At 34.7% G+C, this 25207-nt stretch overlaps 1 protein-coding gene across 1 annotated transcript in view; it reads left to right on the top strand.

Moving 5' to 3' along the window:
• Positions 1 to 25207, top strand: part of COL21A1 (collagen type XXI alpha 1 chain) — a 174416-nt gene that overhangs the window by 52497 nt on the left and 96712 nt on the right. Inside the window, exons 2-7 of the mRNA XM_070244784.1 lie at positions 3428 to 3553; positions 7119 to 7670; positions 21471 to 21639; positions 21733 to 21949; positions 22890 to 23063; positions 24316 to 24393. Coding sequence (XP_070100885.1) covers positions 3466 to 3553; positions 7119 to 7670; positions 21471 to 21639; positions 21733 to 21949; positions 22890 to 23063; positions 24316 to 24393 — 1278 coding nt within the window. The 5' untranslated portion in view covers positions 3428 to 3465. The remainder of the gene's footprint in view (positions 1 to 3427; positions 3554 to 7118; positions 7671 to 21470; positions 21640 to 21732; positions 21950 to 22889; positions 23064 to 24315; positions 24394 to 25207) is intronic.

Genomic DNA, 25207 nt, shown 5'->3' with positions numbered 1-25207 from the left:
TGTGATGTTTCTTAGTATAGTAAATTATAACAGTTGAGTTTTGAATGTTAAACCAATCTTGCAACTCTGGGATAAATGTCACTTGATCATGACCTTTTTTATATACTGCTGGATTTGACTTGGAAATATTTCATTATGGATTTTTACATTCTTGTTCATGAAGGGTTATGAACTATAGTGTTCTTATCTTGTAGTATCTTTGTCTAGTTTTCTATTAGGATTGTGTTGACCTCATACCAAAAGTTGGGGAGAGTTCATTCCTCCTCTATTTTCGCTTAATTTCATTTCATGAAAGAGTTTGATTAGTATTATTTTTTTCCTTAAATGTTTGGTAGAAATTACTGGTGAAACTATCTGTATCTAGACTTTTCTTTTTGGGAAAACTTTTGGTTAAAAATTCAATATCTTTAATAGGTAATTTCAATTTAGACCAGTTTCAAAAAGCAGTTTATCCTAGGACTTTGTCCATTTCACCTTTTGATGTCAGTAGGATCTGTAGTGGCATCCCCTACTTCAATATTGACAGAGGAAATTTATGTTTTCTGTCTTATTGATTATTCTTGCTAGGATTTATATTCATTTGTTCTAAGAATTAACTCATTCTTTTAATTGTTTTTCAAGTTTCTATTTCACTGATTATTACTTTCTTTCTTTTACTTTTTTGGGTTTAATTTGTTGTACTTTCTCTAGCTTCTTAGGTCAAAGCTTAGATATTGATTTTTTCTTTTTCTCTAATACATGCTTTTGAAGCTAAACTTTCTCTCTAAGCAGTGCTTTAGCTGCATCATAAAATTTTGACTTTTTAGGGGCTGGCCCCGTGGCCGAGTGGTTAAGTTCTCACGCTCCACTGCAGGTGGCCCAGTGTTTTGTTGGTTTGAATCCTGGGCACGGACATGGCTCTGCTCATCAAACCACGCTGAGGCAGCGTCCCACATGCCACAACTAGAAGGACCCACAGTGAAGAATATATAACTATGTACTGGGGGGCTTTGAGGAGAAAAAGGAAAACAAATCTTTAAAAAAAAAACTTTGATTTTTTAAAAAAAATTATTGATCAGTGTGAAATATTTTTAAAGTTCCCCTTGGATTTCTTTCTTTTTAACTCCTGTATTGTTTAGAAGTAGGTTGCTTAATTTCCAACTATTATGGGATTTTTTTTCACATTTAATACCATTTAGGTCAAAGAAGATAATCTGTGTAATTTCATTTCTTTGGAATTTGAGGCTTGTTTTTTCTCCACCATATGGTCTATTTTGGTTACTCTTTCATATGCAGAACGAAAGAATGTATATTATGCTGTTGTTAGGCAGAGTGTTCTATAAATGTCAACTATGTGAAGTTGGTTGATAATGTTTTTCAAAACTTCTGTATCATTACTAGTTTATTTTCTAATTAAATAATTACTGAAAACTGGATGTTAAAATCTCACATTGTGATTTGAATTTATCTATTTCTCTTTTTAGTTTTTTTCCCCTTTATTGTCCCTGTATTCTGAAGCTTTATTAGGTGTCTACACATTGAGGATTTTTATATCTTTTTGATCCATTGCCCATTTTATTACTATGAAATTTTCATCTAAGATTCTTATTATGTCTCTTTTCTCTGGCTAGTTTTAAGAATTTTCTCTTTTATTTTGATTTTCAACTGATGGAGTATGATGTACCAAGGTGTGACTGACTTTGTATCTTGCTTAGGGCATATGGAACTTCTTTGATCTGATTTTGGTAGCTTTTGTCAATTTGGAAAATTCTTGGCCATTGTATTTTCAAATATTTCTTCATTCACTTTCTCCTTTCCATTTGAAGAATAAATTATTTGCGTGTAAAATCAATCTCACTTGATATTGTCTCATAGATTTCAGATGCTCTCTTCCTTTTATCATTCTCCCTCACCCCTCTTTGGATTTCATTTTGGATAATTTCTATTGACTTATCTTCAAGTTTACTGATGTTTTCCTCTGATGGATGCAAGTAATCCCATTGCATAAATTCTTTTTTGATATATTTTCATTCAAGTGTTTCAGTTTGTATCTTTTTTAGTTTCCATCTCTCTTCTGGAATTTCCCATGCTTTTGCACATTGTTGTCCATCTTATTCATTAGATCCTTTATCATATTTCTCAGGGCCATTTTACAAACTCTGTTTGATATTTCTGATATTTAGATCATCTCTGGATTTTGCTTATACTGAGTGTTTTTCTCCTGATCAGAAATTACATTTTCTTACTTCTCATATCTTGGGAGAACTTTGGGAGATTTCTTGTAGCTTGTCAGTATGGTTTTCAGCTTTTTGTATTTCTGAGGTCTATTTTTCCCTCTTGTCCTTCTTTTGGCTTTTTGCTTTTTGAGATATCTCTCTTCACTGTAGTGAGGGACTGGAGTGCCTTGGAGCGACTTCCCTCCATTCTGTTTCTTCTCCCTGAGCCTTCAGCAAGCCAATGCTTTGTATTTGAGGAATTTCCTGGGTACCTGAATGGCTTGGGTGGGGGGAAATCTCTCTAGGCTGTTCTATATCTATACTGCTCTCAACTTTCTCTGTATTATTTATCTACTCCATACACTCAGTTAAGTGCATGGGTCGGGGCATACTCGCTCTGTAGCTGGGGCCTGTCAGGATTCTAAATCTGTCACACCAGCCTCAACTGATTTCTTCCATGTTGTGGCAAATTCCTACTCTGCTAGAGATGAAAGCAGCCCTGAATCTCTTCTATCTTATAAAGGATTAATAACTCTTGGAATTTATTTCATTTTTCCTTTAAATCCTTTCTTTTCTGCTGGATTTAAAAAGACTAAAGTTTTATAGTTTATCTGTCATGTTCTTATTGTTGAGAGTGATAGTTGCTTGTAACTTTCCATATTCTAACCAGCAGTGAAGTCCTTGGACTAAATTAGAAGACATTAAAGTCATATAACTGAGTGGTTATGAATCAAATAAAATAGATCTTAATGTTTATAATTATACCCCATTAAAAAAATTAAATCCTATCATTAAGTTTTATCATATAAATATTTTTACTAGAGACCCTCTGAGTGTTTCTTAAATACAAATCATTATTTAAAAGGAGAATGTTGACAACCATTGAGAAAATGAAAATAATCTGACAAGGCTCTACAAGATATGCTAAAAGGAAGAATTCTAGTAATTATTTTGGGCAAAGCCCGAAGTTTTAGAAAATTTCATACTTTTCCAAGATAATTATGAATTAAAAGACTTATCATGGTCTTTATCAGCTCCTACTCATTGTCCTCTTGTGTTAATATATTTAAAATGTGGCTGTTTTAGACACATAAGTGAATTCTAAGGATAGTAAAAATTAAGTATACTCCAACTGGGTATTACAATTTGAAAATTTAAACTTATAATGGCTGGCTATTTGTCTTTATTTTTCTAATATATTTAACTTTCCTTTTTTTCTTTTTTCTTTTTAGGAATCCTAAGACCAAAATAGTAGATTGAAAACAGAAACATGGCTCACCATATTACATTTCTTTGGATAGTTTTGGTCCTGCTTCTTCAGAATTCTGTATTAGCTGAAGATGGGGAAGTAAGATCAAGTAAGAACTATCAGCATTGTCCCTTTTTGTTATCAACAAGTTGATTGTGGAAATCAAATTAGGGAAGCTCAAGCAGTGGTTTTAAGAATCTTATTTGATTTTCTTTGATGCTGTAATTCCCTAAAATAAATGAATTGCTATGTTACACATTAACGGAGAGGAAAAGCTTCCATCAGAGGTAATTTTGAGAAAACTCTCTGGTAATTGTTTATTCTATTAATCAGTCTTTGGAATAAACAGTCTGGTATTAAGTTCATGTGCAGCCATTCATGAGCCTCATGATATGGAGATAAAGAAAGTATCTACCTCATAGGATAGTTATCAGGATATAGGATGGTTATCGGGACCATCCTATGATGTTATCTCATAGAGATAATGAGACAATTCATGTAAATGAGATAATGCATGTACATGGCCTAGCACAGGGACATCTCAGTAAATTTAACTATTATTCTGATTGCCTGTATAAAAGCTTGCAGTAGAGAAGGGGGTGATATTAACTGTAGTTCTAACAGGCCATCATTTACAGATATCATACTTTTTAAAAAAGTTTGCTTATAGTCATATTTTAAAACTCATTAACTAAACACCCTACTATAAATTAATTAAGGCTTCTATAACAGTTAAATCTGATGGTTTGACAACTTGACTCAACTTGGCTTAAAATTTATTAAAACCATAATATTTAATGTTTGCATAACCCTTTTATAGTTTAATCCACCCAAATAATTTACAAGGTAAATACTCTTTTCTCTGTTTTTTGAGTGGCGAAAAAAGATTCACAAAATTTAAGGGGCTAACCTAGTGTCATACAGCTGGTTAGAGCTGTAACTAGTATTTGAACTATGCTTTTGATCTTCCTTCAGTTCATTCCTTTTCTATGACACTGGTGACTCATCTCTCTAAGGAGGAGGTCTCTTGGAATGGTATTTGGTGTGGGGTTTATAAATGGCAATAGTTGCTTTTGTACCCATGTTCTTGTCTAACCTTGAGTTATGAAATATATGCTCTGTGGCTCTGGAAAGGGGTAGGAAGGGCCAAGAATAACCTTGTAAGAGTTTATAACCAGTGAATCGAGCGGCAAACAAACACTAGCGGGTCTAGACAATAGTAAGTCTCATAGTATTTAGGAATAGCAACATTGAGGAGTGTTGCAAACACAACTTCCCTGTCCTTTTGTCTCTCCCACAAAAACCCCATAAAGGCATAACCCGTAATCCCAGTCCACCTTCCAAAAATAACAGAAGAACTGCGTTCCCATGGGTTAGAAAATTTGCCTCTGGCAGAATTCCCTTTCCGCTGTCCCTGCCCTGAAATCTGGCCGAGCTCACCATGGCCGAGGTTGTTGGAATAGTGTCCCTCATGCCCTTCTGCACTTCACCACCACCTGCCTTATAGCACCTTAGGAATAGCATCATAATCACAGTTACATTTTTGAGACAAATGCATGTTTTTGGAGATTTTTTTTGGTAACGTATTGACTGTTATACATGTTCCTGATAATGTTGTTTATTTTTACTGGTTATTGTGATGGGTGAGTTGAGATAATGATAAAACTGAGACGTCTTCGTGTAAGCCTTGTCATCATCCCAGATATGAAAGTAGACAAAGATGAGGAAAAGAATGGAGAGGAAAGGAGGGAGTGAGGAAGAGGAAGAGAGATTGATTTATTGATTGACTCCTAAGGAGATGCAAAAATACTAATTGCCACTAAACAATTTCTATTCCAGTACTATCCTTTGCAATTATGCTACCTTATTTTTAACATATACAGAAAATAAATCCTCCTTGTTATAACTTTAAACTGGACATCTGATCACAACTTAAGGGAGACCATTAAAATGAGCAAAAACACAAGTCTTAAAATTTGCTATCATATTACCTTGATTCATCTTGCCTTCTTCCAATGCATCATCTCTGGGGACATGTGATCCTTATCATATGGATCATAAACAGTAGTATTTTTGCTACTCTGAGTGGAGAAGTTAGAGAAGGAGAAGGCAAATACAGCTGTTCCTTTCAGTGCACTCTGTTGGCTATTTCAAACTATTGGAATTACCCAAATAAACCAGTGTGTGTTTTAGGCTGTGTGTCTCTCATCTCTGGACCTTTGCACTTGCTGTCCCCTCTGATGAGAATGTCCTCCTCTTTACCTGGCTAGAGCTCTCCTTTCACATCTCAGATTGCCCATCAGCTTTCCCACAAAACCTCTGCCTTTCCACAGTGAGGTTGCTATCCCCTCCTAAATGTTCTCATAATACTTTGTACTTTCCCTAACCAGACAGTTGTCTGTTTTACTAGACTGTGAGCATTTTGAGATATCTTATGTATCTTTGAAGCCAGTACTTAGCATGATATCAGGCACAGAGTAGGGATTCCATATACTGAAAGAATGAAATAGGGTGGAAGAGTTAAGAAGATTTTTTTTGACTACAGAAGTATTTTTTAATTTGTATTTTTTTTATTGAGGTCATAATGGTTTATAACATTGTGAAATTACAGGTGTACATTATTATTTATCAGTTTCTGTATATACTGCATTGTGCTCACTACCGAGTCTAATTTTTATCCATCACCTCATATATCCATCACCCCCTGAAGATTTTTCTTTCTTTCCACAAGTGTTTAGAATTTGTCCAGATATAACTCGTACCAAAGATAGTCTTTTTCCAATAGAACTCTACGATGTGCTGATCGCACAAGTTTCCTGGTTTCTTGAAACAAGAATCTTCATCTGTACGGAGAAAGAAATAGCTTTATACCCTTGAGCATAGGTTCACTGAGCACATTATTGGCCGAAGATGAGAGCTCAGACATTTAAAAACTTGTCTTGCGCATAGTGCAAGAGTGACTGCTTTGGTAATCTTGGTTTGTATTAACTTTTATCAACTATATCAAAGAATATGGATCTTTATTGGCTAGTTGAGTCCTGGAGTTGGCAGAGAGTTTGTTTTGAATTTCTTTCTTCCTATTCATTGATTTATTTATATTTTTGTAAATATTTCAGGTTAGTATTAAGCTAAATGTATTTCATTGATGACTTGATAATGTTAGTATATACCTGAAAATCATGCATTTATTATTTTTTTTTTGTGTTTTCATTTATTCAGGGGGGAATTAGAATCAAATGTTGCTTTATGGTAATACCTGCCCCTACAGAGAGATATCTAGATATCATATTCATATACAGCATGCATTTTTTAAATTCCCTACCTTTAAAGCTGAGTCATTAATCCTTAAGACAAGAGAATTCAAGGAAATCAACAAAAGTAATAGTCGTCATTTATAAAGAATTTTCACGAGCTAGGCAGTATATCTTATTTAATCACAAAGCTCCTATGTACTGGTTACTATTTTTCTTTCTTTTTTTTTAGTTTCAGCTCTGTCGAGGTATAATTGACATAAAAATTATAAGATGTTTAAGTGAACATTGTGGTGATTTGATATACATACACATTGTGAAAGGATTCCCTCCATCTGCTCAATGAAAAATGATGCGTTTAGCACCTTCCAGTTTTTGCTTTTGACACAACAAACGTGCTCTGATGGCTTTCTTTTCACTTAGGTTGTCGTACTGCTCCGACAGATTTAGTTTTCATCTTAGATGGCTCTTACAGTGTTGGCCCAGAAAACTTTGAAATAGTGAAGAAGTGGCTTGTCAACATCACAAGAAACTTTGACATAGGACCGAAGTTTATTCAGGTTGGAGTGGTCCAGTATAGTGACTACCCCGTCCTGGAGATTCCCCTCGGAAGCCATGATTCGGGAGAGAATCTGATGGCCGCGATGGAATCCATACACTACTTAGGAGGAAACACAAGGACTGGAAAGGCCATCCAGTTTGCACTTGATTACCTTTTTGCCAAGTCCTCAAGATTTCTGACTAAGATAGCGGTAGTACTTACGGATGGTAAATCCCAAGATGAAGTCAAGGATGCAGCAGAAGCAGCAAGAGAAAGTAAAATAATATTATTTGCTATTGGAGTTGGTTCAGAAACAGAAGAGGCAGAACTCAGAGCTATTGCCAACAAGCCTTCATCTACTTACGTGTTTTATGTGGAAGACTATATCGCAATATCCAAAATAAGGGAGGTGATGAAGCAGAAACTTTGTGAAGGTAAGTCAATAATTTGGAAACAATTCATAATTGCACTTTCTTACATTTTGGTATAACCTGTGCATTTACACTGCTGTGGACAGTTATATTTAATGTCAAATTATTATGTTTGAATTCAGATGAGCACAAATTTTTGTTAGATTTTTTTCTGGATAAATTTTGTTTGTAGAAATAATTACTTTCTTATAAAATCTACAATTGGAAACTATAATATTTTATTATATTTGTTGTTTTTTCCTTTCAATTACAACGTATCTATAGTGGAGATGGTAGAGAAAATATAGTCACATAAAGAATAAAAATATATGTAAACCATACCACTCCTGTTAACGAGTTTTTCCATTTTTTTTCATTCCAGTCTCTTTTTTTATTTCTGTATGTTTGAGAGTTTATTCATGTGCCTAAATAAAGATAATATTGTATATATAATTTCCTACTCTATTTTCATATTATTATTCTATTATATGTATAATTTTCATACTCTATTAGCATGATAGCAGACAATCTCCTAAGATAATTTAATAATGTCCCTATTTTTATACATTTAGTTCATTTTAAGTTTTTCTAATATAAATATAAATATAAAAAGTGACTATTCTTGTACGTAATTCTAAATGGGAATCTCTCATTATTTTTTCAGAAAACAAAGGTCAAATTACTAACATTTTTAAAGCCCTGGAAACATGTCAGCAACTGCACTTGAGAGAGACTTTAAGTCCCACTAGCCGGGAGAGAACATTTGAAAATATAGTACTTACCAACCCTTAATTATGTTTATGTCATTCTATAAAATCTAAGTTCATGTTTATGATAACTCCATGGCATTGGAAACTTCTGATTTTTGGTAAAAATTAATCCTGTTAGGATATAGGTATGCTTCTATTCAGATTATTTTGGGGGAAGAATAATTTTTTCATATCTTTTTTTTTTTTTTTTGGTGAGGAAGAATGGCCCTAAGCTAACATCTATTGCCAATCCTCTTCTTTTTGCTTGAGGAAGATTGTTGCTGATCTAACATCTGTGCCAGTCTTCCTCTATTTTGTATGTGGGATGCTGCCGCCCACAGCATGGCTTGATGAGGGTGTGTCGGTCCGTGCCCAGGATCCCAACCTGTGAACCCCAGGCTGAACGCATGAACTTAACCACTACACCACTGGGCCGGCCCCCATATATTTTATTTTTAAGACCATAGGCATTTAATATTTCCATATACCTTAAAAAGATTCATGTAAAATTGAAAGGCTCTTATCTAGTTTACTTACAAAAACTCCAAAAATAGGTTGGTTCACATTTGATATAAAAATTTCTAAATGATTGTGGCTTAGAAAACAAATTTATTCCTCTATTTTCTTCATATTTGGGGGACATGGTAGAGAAAAACAGTTTAAACTTTTTTTAAGATGATTTAAGAAAGCGTAGAAAATTAAGCATTTTCTTTAATTAAATTTTTGAAAAGGTGCAATAATAAGTACAGACGGTCATCACAGTATTGTTTTTTGAGTGTCTAACAGAAGGCTGTGTTGACTTTTGTCGTCTTAAACAGGGACTTAGGTTTTTAATAGTTGTCTGACTAGTTGGAATTCTTTGGTTTTAAAGCTCGGTATATTTTGTTATTAAAATACACTTTTCATGGTGAAACTTCACTTACCATTCATTTTTATCCTAAAATAGAAATTTGATTGAATACATTTGTTAAATATCTGCTTCAGAAACTTTTCCTGTAGATGTGTATTTTGGTGAATGCATCCTCTCTATTGAAAAAATTCAAATTACATATGAAAGAGGAGCTGTGTTTAAAGGGGTGAAAAATTCTTTCAGCTAAAATGTACAATCTGTAAAGAAAAAACATTCAAATTTGAAATCTTGCCAAATATTTCTTCATCCACACTCAAAGAATAAGTAATGTCTGTATAACTATTTAGTTCACATATATGCTGTACAATAGCCATCTTTTAAAATGTCATTTTTGAAATTGTTTATGGAATACATGGGCTTTTTGCACTTGACTTTCTGTACCGTATTAGATTATGACTAAGGCACTAAATTAATGCATTGCTATATTGCAGCAGCCTCAAGACATGTAATTTGTATTTGAATTATTTGACAGTCTTTCTTTTTTTTCTTTTTTCTTTTTTTACTAATAGTTAACTTCTACTTTGATGTGCTTAGCAGGATTACCCTTTCTTACTACGTTCATTTTTTTATACTCTGCTGTGGTTCATCCACAATGAACAAAATATTAGTACCTCTTTGTTCCCACACGAATTATTTCATCTTCACAGACCTACCATTTTCCTGGAGGTATATTCTGCAATACATTCCTCATTTCAGGACTGCCATTTTGTGATGGGCAATGATTTCGTTCTTTATCTGAGAGTCTAAAGTTTTAAAAATTTTATTCTATTCTTTTTTGTGGCAAAAACACGTAATATGCGATCTACTCTCAAGACATTTTAAGTGTACAGTACAGTACTGTTAACAACAAGTATAATGTTGCACTGTAGATATCTAGAACTTTTTCATGTTGCATGACTGAAACTTATATGCCCATTGAACAGGAACTCCCCATTTCCCCCTGCCCCCAACCCTGGCAAACACCATTCTACTTTCTGTTTCTGTGAGTTTGACTATCTTCGATGCTTCACAAAGGTAGAATCGTGTATTTGTCTTCTGTGACTGGCCATTAGGATTTTGATAGAGACTGCGTTGAATCTGTGGATCACTTTGGGTGATATGGACGTTTTTACAACATTAAGTTTACCAAAGCATGAACATGAGCTCTTTGTTTGTTTGTGATTTCTTTTATTTCTTTCAGCAGTGTTTTGTAGTTTTAAACATTCAAGTCTTTTCACCTCCTTGGTTAAGTTTATTCCTTAGTATTTTCTTATTTTTGAATCTCTGGCTAGTACTTCCAGTATGTTGAATAGAAGTGGTGAGGGTGAGCATCTTTATCTTGTTCCTGATCTTAGAGGAAGATCTTTCAGTTTTTCACTGTTGAGTATGATGCTAGCTATGGGCTTATCATATATACTCTTTATTATGTTGAGGTAAATTTCTTCTGTACTTAGTTTTTTTGAGTGTTTTATCATGAAAGACTGTTAAATTTTGTCGAGTGCTTTCTCTGCATCAGTTGAGACAATCATGTGACTTGTACCCTTCATTCTGTTAATGTGGTGTATCACATTGATTGATTTTATAGGTTGAACCATCTTTTCATCACAAGGATAAATCCCACTTGGTCATGGGGTATGATCCTTTTTAATCCTTTTGATATGCTGTTGAGTTTAATTTGGTGGTATTTTGTGGAGGATTTTTGCATGTATGTTCATTAGGAATATTGGCCTGTAGTGTCTTTTTCTGGCTTTGGTATCAGGACAATGCTTACCTCATAAAAAGAGTTTGGAAGTATTCCCTCCTCTTCAGCTTTCTGAAAGCGTTTGAGAAGGACTGGTATTAACTCTTATTTAAATGTTTGGTAGAATTCACCAGTGAAGACATCTGGTCTTGGGCTTTTCCTTGTCAGGAGGTTTTTGATTACTAATTCAGTATCCTTACTAGTTATAGGTCTGTTCAGATTTTCTATTTCTTCATGATTCTGTCTTGGTAGGTTGTATATTCTAGGATTTCTTCTAGGTTATCAAATTCATTGGCGTATAGTTGTTGCAGTCTCTTATGATCCTTTGTTCTTCTGTGGTATCTGTTGTAATGTCTTTGTTTTTATTTCTAATTTTATTTATTTGAATCTTCTCTCTCTTTTTCTTGGTTAATCTAGTTAAAAGTTTGTTAGTTTTATTGATATTTTCTAAAAACCAACTCAATTTTGTTGAGTGTTGTACTATTATGTATTTCACTTATTTGTGCTTTAATTTTAATTATTTCCTTCCTTTTGCAAATTTTGGCCTTAGTTTGTTTTTCTTTTTCTGGTTCCTTGACATGTAAAGTTAGGTTGTTTATTTGAGATCTTTATTCTTTTTTAACGTAGATTTTTATTGTTATAAATTGTCTTCTTAGTACTGCTTTTGCTATATCCCATAAGTTTGATATATTCTGTTTTAGTTTTTGTTGGTCTCAAGATATTTTCTAATCTCCCTTTTGATTTCTTCTTTGGCTCAATGGTTGTTCAAGAGCATGTTATTTAATTTTAACATATTTGTGAATTTTCCAGTTTTCCTCCTGCCATTAATTTCTATTTTCATTCCATTGTGGTTGGAAAATATAGTTGGTATGATTTCAGTCTTCTTAAATTTGATAAGACTTGTCTTTTGACCTAACATGTGCTCTCTACTGGAGAATGCTTTGTTTGTGATTAAGAAGAATGTGTATTCTGCTGCTGTGTGGTGAAATATTCTGTATATGTCTGTTAGATCCATTTGATCTATAGTGTTGCTCAAGTCCTCTGTTTCCTTTTTGATCTTCTCTCTGGATGTTCTATCCATTATTGAAAGTGGAGTATTAAAGTCCTTTACTATTATTGTTTGCTATCTATTTCTTCCTTCAACTCTGTCAATGTTTGCTTCATATTTCGAGTGCTATGATGTTGGGTGCATATATATTTGTAATTATTATGTCTTGCTGGTGAATTGACTCTTCTGTTATTATATAATGTCCTTTCTTTCTTTTGGCAGTTTTTTACTTAAAGTCTATTTTGTCTGATACAGGTATTTCCACCTTTGCTCTCTTTTGGTTACCATTTGTGTGGAGTATCTTTTTCTATCCCTTACTTTTAGCCTGTGTGTGTCCTTAATTCTAAAGTACATCTCTTGTAGATAATATATAGTTGCATCTTGTTTCTTATTCATTTAGCCACTCTGTGTATTTTAATTGGGAGTTTAATCCATTTACATCTGAAGTAATTACTGATAGGGAAGGATTTAATATTGCCATTTTGTTAATTATATTCTGTTTGTCTTATAGCTTTTTTTGTCCCTCTTTTCTCCCTTGCTGTCTTCTTTTGTGTTTCACTGATTTTTACTGATATGCTTTGATTCCTTTCTCATTTTCTTTTGTGTCTCTTCTATAGGTATTTTCTTTGTGGTTCCCATGATGGTTGCATAAAACATCATCTAGTTATAACAATTTATTTTGAGCTGATAACTTAACTTCAATCACATACAAAAACTCTACATTTTTGCTTCTCCCTGCCCCCCTTATACTTTGTTATTATGTCACAAATTACATCATCTTATATTGTGTATCTGTCAAGATTTTTACAGTTATAGTTATTGTTTATACTTTTGCCTTTTAACTTCTATATCAGAATTAAAAGTGATTTACACACCGCTGTTACAGTATTACACTTTTCTGAATTTGTCTATGTATTTACTCTTCCCAGAAGTTTTATACTTTCCAATGCTTTTGTGTTGCTGTTTAATGTCCTTTCATTTCAACTTGAAGGACTTCCTTAGTATTTCTTGTAAGGCAAGTTTGGGGGTAATGAACTCCATCAGCTTTTTTTAATCTGCGAAAGTGTTTATTTCTCCTTCATTTTTCAAGGACATTTTTGCCAGATATAGTATTTTTGGTTGGCAAAGTTTTTTCCCCAGTACTTGGAATATATCATTCCATTCCCTGTGGCCTGTAAAGTTTCTGCTGAGAAATCTGCTGATAGTCTTTTGGGATACCCTTGTGCATAATGAGTTGCTTTTCTCTTGCTGCTTTCAGAATTCTCTCTTCATCTTTGGTTTTTGACAATTCGAATATAATGTATCTTGATGTGGATTTCTTTGAGTTCTTGAATCTGGATGTCCATTTCCTTTCCTAGATTTGAGAAGCTTTTGGCTATTATTTCTTTAAATAAACTCTGTCTCTTTTTGTGTTCTTCGGTAACTCCCATAATGTGTATATTGATCTACTTGATGTTGTCTCATAAGTCATTTAGGCTTCCTTCAATGTTTCTCATTCTTTTAAATTTTTGTTTTTCTGCCTGGATAATTTCAAATGACCTATCTTCAAGTTTGCTGATTCTTTCTTTTACTTGATCAAGTCTGATTTTGAAACCCTCCAGTCAATTTTTCAGTAGTTCTTCAGCTTCAAAATTTCTGTTTTGTTCTTCTTTATATTTTCTTTCTTCTTGTTAATATTCTCGTTTTGTTCATGCATCATTTTCTTGAGCTTGTACAACATCTTTATGATGGTTATTTTGAGTTCTGTAAGATAATGTATCTCTCTTTCTGTAGGGTGAGTACCTAGAGGGTAATGTTGTTCCTTTAATTGCGCCATGTTTCCCTGTTTCTTTGTGTATCTCATAGCTTTGTTTTGGGATCGACATATTTAGAAAAAGTCATCTCTCTAGTCTTTACCAACTGGTTTTGTACAGGGGAAGTCCCTCACCAATCAGTCTGGCTTGAGATTCTGGGGGCCTCTGAGACCTTTTTTTTTGGGGGGAGGGGTGTTATTTCCCTGGGCCTATGTGGGCAATTTCTTAATTAGAGAGCCTTGCTGGTTTCTTTTTCAGGAGCTCATAATCTCTCCCTCCCTTTGGTGTCTGTCTGAAGCACTTCAAATTCTCTAGTTCTGTAGCCAAAGTTTGTCTATGCTCCCATGTTCTCAGTGGCCCCCAGGCATCCAAGGTATTCTGATTCCCTGTCAGCATCCTTAGTCAGGCAAAACCAATATCATTCCATCAGGCAGCCCTTGGAAAGCTGGAATTCTGGATACATGTTCTACTCTTTTCTCTTCCTCCTGAGGGAGAAGCCTCAAATTGCATGTGTTCTCCTGATCATGCTGAGCCATACCAGCTACCACAAGCTACTCTCCATTCTTCTTTGTTCTTAGCAGCCTCCAGGCATCCAAATGATTCAAGTTCCTTCAGTGCTCCAAATGAGGTGAGAGAGAAACCAGTCTCTTGGGCAGCCTTCTGGAAAGCTGGAGCATTGGTTGTACATTCAACTCTTTTCTTTGTGAGAAAACATCACAAGCTAGGGCATTCTCTACTAGAACTTATTTATTCAGGCTTGGGGGAGGCACTGATGTGTATAAAGTAAAGTTACTGTTATTATCTGTTTCAATGAGGCTGTTCTTGGCTTTGTGCTCACCTGGGGTACCTCAAATTCCTAATTGGAATTTGGAATTCTCATAAAGGTATTTTGCTCTATATACTATTGTTAAATCAGTGTTTCAGTGGTGTGGGCTGGGACTTCATCTTCCACCATCTTGCTTACGTCACTCTTCTGTTCCTTTTTTGAGTCAACCAGGCATGGGCTTGGTGCCATAGAATTAGGAGGGAGAAAGAAAGTAATTTCCCCTTGTGCCCTGGAATATACCTTCCTTAGGTGTCTTTAAGGGCTTCCAAGAGCCTGAATTGAATTACTGAATTTCAGGACTCATATTTTAAGTCGGGTGTGTTGAACTTGCCTTTGCACATGTGGGTAATTAAAGAACAGGGTCTAGAAAACTGCCTGTTTCTTCTTACTGTTCCGTGTTCCACCATCTTGACTTTTGGATGAAGCAGGAAATTTATCTATTTCTTAAAAGAGTATCTGGTATTGACTTGCTCAAAAGGGGCTAAAAGCCGGAGAACAGAAGGCAATTAGCTGAGCAAACTTAGCCTTATCTTCTTTGAGAGAGGGGGAGAGAAAGACTGCTTGCCTGAGTGGAACTTTGGCATCTTTCATCCAAAAAATCTTTGGAGCTTTTGTCCTTACAGTTCTTTCCACCATGCTGCACTTTAACTTGGAATGATGTTCAGAACTTCTCCTGAATTTCTTTTCCTCCCATTAAAAATTACTCATGCTTTCTACTACTCTTTGCTTAGAGATTGCTATATAATATGATTACCTATTTCAAGCCTTATAATGCTTTGTAATAATGGCCTGGTATATTACCCTACCCTACTCAGTTCAGTTTGCATTTCAGTAGAAGTCACAAAGGTTAAGGGTACACATATCAGGAGCCATGGCCAGGTCAACCAAGATGTTTTTAGAGGTGGTGAATATTTTAGCTTCCATGGTTTAATAACATATCTGTGATTAATTTCTCTGCTCTCACACTAAACTGATTCTGTTCCATTCTGCCTCTCTGCTCTTGTTATACATGTGCATGAATTCCCAACCACTGTGTTGGGGCGGGGGGAGATGAGAGGTGGGAAGTGGGGTGAAGTTTGGCAGATGGGATAGGATTGGTCTGATATTTCATAAAACTTCATCAGATATTCAGGGGAATTGCTCTGTATTCTATTTTCAGATTAAAAGAATTTGAATCTAATCTGAATTGAAGGCAACTTACATTGTCAGGGTTTTGTGGTATATCAAAAAAGATGAATTTTCCATTCATTTAATTAGAGAGTCTAGAGCTGTGTTTCAAATAAAGAACCATGATATGTTTATATTTTATGTGAAAAGCTGTGCTTAGGTATTCACTAGAAAGAGTAGAATGACTATGGCACGATTCAGAAAATATACGAATTACAGAGTATAGACCTTGCCATCAGTGTTTATGATTGGATCTAGATGCAGCTGTTTAAATTAATTGTTTCTAGGAAAGGAATAAACAAGAAAACATTCAGAATAATTTTCTTTAGGAATGTTTAAAACTTGTATGAATAGCCCATTCTCCCCTCCTTTCTCTCTCTCTGAAATATTATGTATAATGTCTATCATCTAACTATATATTTTATTCTCATAAGACCTCCATCCTTTTAAAGTGGCGAGGGGCATGATAGTAGGAGTGAAAATTGGTACAACCACTTTGGAAAAGTTTTTGGCGGTATCTACTAGGACAAAGCACACAGCTACCCTAGAAAAAGCAGTTCTACTCCTAGATAATGGACTATGAGAAATAAGTTTATATCTTCAAGAAAATACATATTCCAGGATGTTCATAGCAGCTTTATTAAAAATAGCTCAAATTGGAAACAACTCAAATGATTGCCCACAGGAAAACAGATAAATTCATCGTAGTATAATTCATGCAATGGAATACTACACAGCAACAAAAAGAACAAGTCACTGTTATGTGCAACAGCATGGATAATTCCACAGACATTGTGTTGAGCAAGAGAAGTCAAATAAAAGAGTGATACTGTATGGTTCATTTATATTAAGTTCAAGAACAGACAAAACTAAATTAATCAATGGTGATAGAAACCATAACAGTGGTGGCCTCTGTGGTGGTGGTTATTGTCTGTGAAAGAACATAAATAGCTTTCTAAGGTGTTGGACATGTTCCTTGTCTTATCTGGGTGCTAGTTAAATGAGTGTATACGTATGTGCCAATTGAGCTGTGTGCTTAAGATGAGAGCATTTTTACTGAATGTAGGTTGTCTCTTGATAAAAAAGTTTTAAAAAATTCAGTAAGCACAATATCTGTTAAAGTAAAGCACTATCTGCTCATGGTTTTTTCTATAAACCTGATGCCATATGATTATATGGTGGCCCAGCCCAGTTTCTGGAGTCAGGACCAGATTTGGGTTTGATTCCTGACTTTTCAACATCAGTTCCTTAAAGTGTGACTTTGGGCTAAGGGACTGACTCCCACCTTGATGACATAAACTGTTTTTTGTGAGTGTTAATATCAGTGTGCTAGAGAGGCGAAGGGACACATTAAGATGCCTGGATGTCTGGTTAAAAAAAAATAGAGTTTGTATGTGAAATGATACATGACTGTAATCTCTGACCAAAGTTCTTCCTATTCAAATTAAAAATGAAAAAAAAAAAAAGCAGTAAAGAATGAGGTAAAGGAATTGGACACGTACTATTGTCTGGATATGTGGAAAGGCAAAACACATTACCTTTCCTCCATCTATAGTACTCAAACTCGGGAAAGAATAACAAAAACAATTTCACCACATAATCAATGCTTTTAAAATGAAAAATGGCAAAACCAGATGTTATTTTTATAATTTTTAAGCCTTTAAAATTATGTAACTATTTTCTAAGCCAAATGGATTTCCATTTCTTATATTTTTTTCTTATTGTCAAAAAGTAATATATCTATGATAAGTGAGGCTCTTACTGGTGCAAAAGATTTTGACTTTTCTGGTTTGTACACAAGTTGTGCTAAGGGCTAGTTAGAGTCTATTTTCCCATTGACTTATCACCGAATGGAATGTTACGAAAATCTATGCTTAATATGCCCGTTTTCTGTCAGCGTGCATCTGGCAGACACCTTCCTCAGATAGAGGACTGCTAACTCTAAATCAACCAAGGTTTCAAGACAATGGGATTACTTGCTGGTAAAGGAGAATGAGATCATTCAATCTGTAATGAGAAAAGAAATTGTGTGAAGTTGGTGCTGTTTTCCTTGTTATTTACCTAATCTTTGGCAAGAGGATTTCTACTTGGATAATTTGTTTTGGTTTCCCTATTGTTATTTTATTGTATTTCCAATATGATGTGATGGAGTCTCAGTCATCACAATCTTGGTACTAAACTGAAATGATGGTGACTGTGCCTCCTTTTTGTTGAACTTGTGCACGATATTAAAGTTCACGATGATAGAAGGGATGTTCAGGAAGACAAATGTATTAAATGCCACTGAACACCATTGGAAGTGTGTATCAATGACACATATACTCCTGTTTGCCTTACATTAAAGCTAAGTTCAATCCAGGAGAGCATGAAGAAGTTGACTTGCACAGATCTGAGCTCTACCAGAGGCATCATGGACCACTCTGTTTTGTTGGACAATCAGGTCTGGATTAGTGAAATTACTTTTAGTTTCTGACTGCAACTTCCTTGATAGACTTCCTCAGGTCTCAATAAAATATGCGACTTCTGGAGAGGATTGACACACAAACTACCTGGCAATGTGGAATTGGACTGAGTAGGCACTTGGAAACTAGGCTAGATATGTTCTGGAATAGTGTGTTCATCAGTGCCTCTGTGATATTAACTTATAACTAGAAAGGTGTAGCTGGACATATTTCATTGCCATGGCCAGACTCAAGATATATACAGTTTTTGTGTCCCCATCCATGGTGGGATGTTAAATAAAACACATTTTTTTATTATTTTGATAAGACTGAATTACTTCTATTACTAAGCCCTGAAATTTAACAGGAAAACAAATATTACCGGACACCAGTGCTCAAAATAAATGGAATAATCTGTATTCATCCTAGAAAACATTCTTGTTCCCAATGCTCTCTGAACATTTTGGAGTAAAATGAAGTTATAACTGTAGTCTGTGTAGGAAACCGTGTGTGAACTTAGGTCTTCTGTGTTTTGCCCTTGCTCCTGAACGCACTCCCTTATGCGAACTTGGTTTATCTAGATTGTTCTACTTACCTGTTGGAGGTGTTATAGCAAGCTCCCAACTGAGTCTCTCTTAGCCTGGGATTTTCCTGGTACTTAAAATGATAACTTCCAAGTTCCAGTTTTTGTTTCCAGTTTCCATTCCCCCTCTCTGGATGTGGTTGTCTACTTATATATATATATTTCTTTTTTCTACACAATGGGGAAGTTAACTATTTACCTTTGTTTTCCCTGAAGTTTGTGCAAAAATTGTTTGTTGATCATCAAAGTAGCATTTTATATAAAGAAACTTTCTTTTATCTGTTTCTTCCAGCTAGGTATATGCAAACATATAAACTGTATTTCAGCAGTTTCACTACATTTTTCTTTTTAGTTCCCACGTGTAAGGATATATTATTGTTCTCCATGTAGGTAAGAAAATTGGGAACAAAAATTATTCCTTCAAGAAAATATAATTATGGGGCCATCCCGGTGGCTTAGAGGTTAACTTTGGTGTGCTCCTCTTCTGTGGCCTGGGTTGGGTTCCCGGGCGCAGACCTACACCACTCGTCTGCCAGCGGCCATACTGTGGGTCACATACAAAATAGAGGAAGATAGGCAACAGATGTTAACTGAGGGAAAATCTTCCTCAGGGGGGAAAAAAAAAAATATATATATATATATATATACACATAATTATTTAAATATATTTTTTCTAATGAGATGTGCTAGAGAGTAATGAAAATATGGCTATGTTATGACCATTAATTGACATTGCTGATTTCACAAACTGTGCCACCATGTTTCCTATAAAATTTGGGGGATTAGAATACAGCAGGAAGGATGTTTTAATAGAAAAAGGATGAACACAATACCTGCTTTACCCTCTGTCCTTGCCCAACATTTTGGAGTTACAAAGCACCTCCCATATATCATATCTGATCTTCAGACGAACACTGTGAAGGAGGTCATTATTTTCACTTCACAGATGAGAATCCAGAGGTTCAGGAAAGGTTGAGAGGCTTAGGTCTAAACCTAAGGTTCTTGTCTTAAGTCTGAGATCTTTGACATCTTGTGACTTTTCTTTTGTAAAGCAAATCAAAGCAGCAATTCAAAGCAGCAATAATTACCCTTATGATGTAATGTTGAACACGTTTTCTTTTCAGCTGAACTTCTCTCTTTTGCAGTTTTAAATCAAAGGCATTTGAACTGAGGCTTCATAGATTGCTGTAGACCCCACCCCCTGCCAAAAAAAAAAGAGAAATTTGCATCATAAGACAAGAAAGATTTAATTTTATTTGTTGATTTATGATTTAAATTGTTTAAGACAGCATTACTGGGAACACTTATTCCTGCTCCTCATGTTTTCATGAGGAGAGACTTCAGCTAGACCAACTCTTCTGATCTCTCTCTCCGCCGCCTTTCACTCCTTACCGCTGACTGAGAAAAATAAGTTTCAGATTACAGAGTTTGATGAAAATAGCTGGTCATAAGTTGGCAAGGTGCCTTCTAATTTTATTTATATCAAACCTTTCTTTTATATTTGCAATATTCTATGGTACGAGTCATGACTGTTCATTTTGGACTAATAAAATCCATCTCATTACTTTTTCTTGTATTACAAATATGATTCTTTCCCCTTAATGTTATGTAAGAAAGTGATTATCTTAAAGTGTGTTTAGTGGAGTTTGTTCTTGTTTTTTTCTGTTAGCTGTCTTGTAAAATATAAGCAATCATGCACGATGTGTATATTATATGAAGGCCTTGGAAGAATCTGAAACTATTGCAACATTTCTACAGCATAACAGCTTAATAAATTTCAACCATATAAATATTTCCACATAATTTGAGACACTAGTTTCCCAGAGCAGTGAAGTGAAAAGCATATCATATTTTTATAATTTATGTAGGTGACTGATAATGCTAACTTTAATGATTCTTCTTAAGGACATGGTCTTTACTTATTTGTAAATATGATAAATATAATATATAGTATAAATCCTCATAGATAATAGCCAATTTGAAGGACTTCCATGAACAGAAAAGACTCACAGTTCAGTTGTTTCCAGAGTACTAGAACCCCATGCTGTTTGAGCTGTAGAATTATAAACTGCTAGAACTGGAAAGAATATAAGAAATGACACTTAATTTTTATCCCTAAAATGCAAGGAATGCAAGAAAGGAATCTTAGAGTTCTTCTCTAGATCCAACAAATTTCAGAGAGTTATCCAAGGTCACATGACTAATTCATAGAAAATCCTGGATGAGAGTCATGAATCCTGTTCCAGTGCTTTCCTATCCCCCAGGTACTGGTTCCCTCCTATTCAAAACAGTGAATTATAAACTTCAGCATAATGTTGCCCTTAAAACAATCTATTAACAAATGTTCCTCTTACGTTTCTATTTTACTTTTATCCCCTTTTGGGGGTAAAAAAGACAATTGAGACTTCACTCTCAAGTGGCAAAAACACTCCCACATGTTTTGTCAGAAAATACGTTTAAATACATTTATGTGCATATATAGATTTTATTATTCTTATGTTGCCTAATATTTCTCCCGTGATTTTCTTTTCTTGTGGGAGTAATCCATGATTAATCGACTTTTACTGCCTTTGCTTTTGATTTGTAGAATCTGTCTGTCCAACACGAATTCCAGTGGCAGCTCGCGATGAGAAAGGGTTTGATATTCTTTTAGGCTTGGATGTAAAGAAAAAGGTTAAGAAAAGAATCCAGCTTTCACCAACAAAGATAAAAGGATATGAAGTAACATCCAAAGTTGATTTATCAGAATTCACAAGGTAAATGTTATGTGTTATACAACTTGTTTTTTTGGATATGACTGTAGACTTGTTGAGAATAACTTAAGCTTACACATGTTCTTCTTTTTCTAGCAATGTTTTCCCAGAAGGTCTTCCTCCATCGTACGTATTTGTCTCCACTCAGAGATTTAAGGTGAAGAAAATGTGGGACTTATGGAGAATTTTGACCATCGATGGAAGGCCACAAATTGCAGTTACCTTAAATGGTGTGGATAAAACATTATTATTTACGACGACCAGCATAATTAATGGCTCACAAGTGGTCACTTTTGCTGACCCTCGAGTTAAGGTAAAGATTCCTGGATATGACTATGGTATTCATGGGGGAATCACCATCAGATTTGTATGTGTTGGGAAAAGAGAGCCATGATTTTAACGTGAGAGAAAAGATACTGACTTCATATTTTAATGTTGCTTTACTGAGTAAAAGCAACAACGGAAGGAAAATTGTTTCTTAATTCATATAGGATTAACAGGTGAGGGGAACTAACATTGTTTTGAGTGTCTGCTACTAGGTGCCAGGTACATTTAATTATAATAGCCACCCAAGGAAAAAGCCCCATTGCTCCCATTTTGCAGACAAAGAAACCAAGGTTCAAGGATACTGTTTCCCCTCAAAGTAACACAGCTAGTGAATGGTGACATCAGAAATTGAATTTATGTCTGGTCAATTTCAGAGTCCATGTTGGTTGTTTTACACTGCCATGTCCTAAAAGATATCGAAATAAAGACATAATTGTTAGAACATTAAATATAGGCAGATAAAGGATGCAAAATTCACACTAATTAGGAAGACATTTTATTCCCCACAAAGGAATATATATTTAGTAAAATCATAAACTAAAAATAAAAGTGTACTTTCCAAGTCATGTGTTCGGGATATAGATACAATGATAAGAGCAATTAAGTTTTGATCATTATTGTAATTGTGATAGTCTAACAGTATACTATATAATTTAGGAAGTGTATAAGATTGTATGTGAAATTATGCATTTACACAATTTCTTCACTTGGTAAGCAGATGAAATTTGAAAAAAATTTGTTGTCTGCCATTTTCACTAAAGGCAATATGGTAGGTTCTATAAGAATTGACAGGTGAATATGAATTAGTATATAATAGAACTAATCTGTGTGGTGTGGATTTATGGTTGGCAGCGAGGGAATGGGAACAAAGAAAATAAAATTGGTAGGAATTTTATTTATGCGTCTTCTATACTTTTTTCCTGTAGACATTATTTGATGAAGGCTGGCATCAAATTCGTCTCTTAGTAACAGAACAGGATGTAACTCTGTATATCGATGATCTACAAATTGAAAACAAGCCCTTACATCCAGTTTTAGGGATCTTTATCAGTGGGCAAACCCAAATTGGAAAATACTCTGGGAAAGAAGAAACTGTTCAGGTGGGTAAATAATGATTTGCTTTTTGTGTTGTATAAAATGCAGGCTTTGCTGGCCTTTGTGGCAATGCTTACCACATTTAACAGTATTTCACTTACTTGTGAATTACTTTCAGATATGCAGTCAAAATGTGATCAGTTCATTAGTGAAATTGTGTGATAGTGTGTTTGTATAAAAACGCAAAATTAGACAATCTATTTTATAAGAATACTTAGGTGTCACAACTAGAAGGACCCACAACTAAAATATACAACTAGGTACTGGGAGGATTTAGGGAGAAAAAGCAGAAAGGAAAAAAAAAAGAAAAAAGAAGATTGGCAACAGTTGTTAGCTCAGGTGCCAATCTTTAAAAAAAAAACAAAAAAGAATACTTAGAAAAATGTTCCCCTGGGTTCAGGGTCAATTTCTGCATTCATATGAAACATTAATTTCATATTTCTCAAGAGAAGCATAGATTAAATAATGAATTTGGAAAGGGAATATGATTAGAACTATAAGTGGGGGTTATGAAATTTCTTTGCAGCTGTGAGGATAAAATTAGATTAATACATGTCTGAATTCTTCATGCACAAAACTAACTTTTTGATATCTCTTAAACTTTTTGGTATCTGTGTGTGGGTTGAGAAGTGTATATGTAAAAGATTGCCTTTTTTTTTTTTTTTTTTTACAATCCTTTATTTGAAAGGTATGTCTTTCCCACTCTTTCTATTAAGAGGAGACTGTCACATTCAGATGTGTGATTACACACATGGTCTCTATATATTAATGTTACATATCAAATTGTAGTAAATATTTAAATGGTAACACATGCAGGCCCTTCTCAGCGCCCAACGCTCCATGCCAGGAACTCAATCTCTGAGACTAAAAATGGCATCTTGAGCTCACCCAATGCAATCAGGAATGTTGTAGAGATTTAGGATAAACACAGAAAGCCTGGGAAAGCTTTTGTGACCTAGAGAATGCTCTTTAGGCTGGTTCTTAATAGAGGGTTACTAAAAAACTCCACTGGGTCCCTGAAGGAAATCCGAGATTTGTTTTTGGTGCTAGAGAAGTTTTCCCGAGGAGTTATGCTGCATCGCATCCTTATACTGTATGTTGGGCACTCAGTTTGCATTTTTATTGTGTTAGCTAAATACTGTGATCTAAACCTTACACAGTTGCTAACTATAGTGACTGTGTCTGCGTATCTGAGTCGCTCTAATAGAACGGTTAGCCTGTGCCTCAACTTTAACTCCATTTGGTTTACGTCCCTAGTTTGACGTCCAAAAGTTGCGAATCTACTGTGACCCAGAACAGAACAACCGAGAGACAGCATGTGAGATTCCTGGATTTGTGAGTAGGATGCATTATTTCTTCCCAAGTGTCGCTTCAGTACTTTCCAAACAATAAATAAAAAGCAGATAATATGTAAGCTTTAATTTTATATAGAAAGTTAATTTGTTTTTTCAATTGTCAATGGAAATAAAGTTACATTGACTAAAATGATGCTCATAGTGAAATAAAATGATAACGTGTTACTCTGCAAGTGTGAATGAAAGACTACAGGAAATGCCTTTTTCCACATCATCTCCGATTATGATTGTTCCATACTCAAGCAGGACTGAACCCGCTCTAGAAAAATGTGTGATTCTTTCTCTGAATATCCAGTGTGTAAAATGCAATTGTATACCTAATTAAATGTGTGGACCGGATACCGCACACAGAACCATTCTGAAAAGTAGGAAATAAGTCGTTTTTCTGTTCACCAGCACGTTTTCTTAAACTATAATGAGCATATAGTTTGTTGTTGTTGTTACCTAAGTAAGATTTTCTTATGTTTCAAGTATAGAAGCATCATTTCTATTTATTTAGCTATTTTCATGAATGTGTTAAGAGTAAAAAGATTACAAGCTAAAATGTTATAGAGTATGATTATGTACATGTGTGGGTATAAAATCAATTCCTTTTCCCCTGGGCAAACAATGGCATATAGTTGCTAATGCGAGTAAGGTAGAATGTTGTGAAGTTCTTTGGCAATGTCGATTCCCAGTGATATTAAGCCCTACATGGTTCTTTCAGTTTGTGTGGTCATGCTGTCATCATCTCCTTTTTTTCCATCAAGCTGAATAACTGGTGAATCTACATGTTCTGAAAACTTGACATAGGA

This window comes from Equus caballus, chromosome 20 (genome assembly GCF_041296265.1).
Source record: "Equus caballus isolate H_3958 breed thoroughbred chromosome 20, TB-T2T, whole genome shotgun sequence".
NCBI classification, from domain to species: domain Eukaryota; kingdom Metazoa; phylum Chordata; class Mammalia; order Perissodactyla; family Equidae; genus Equus; species Equus caballus.
This window is presented reverse-complemented; position numbering and strand designations above follow the sequence as displayed.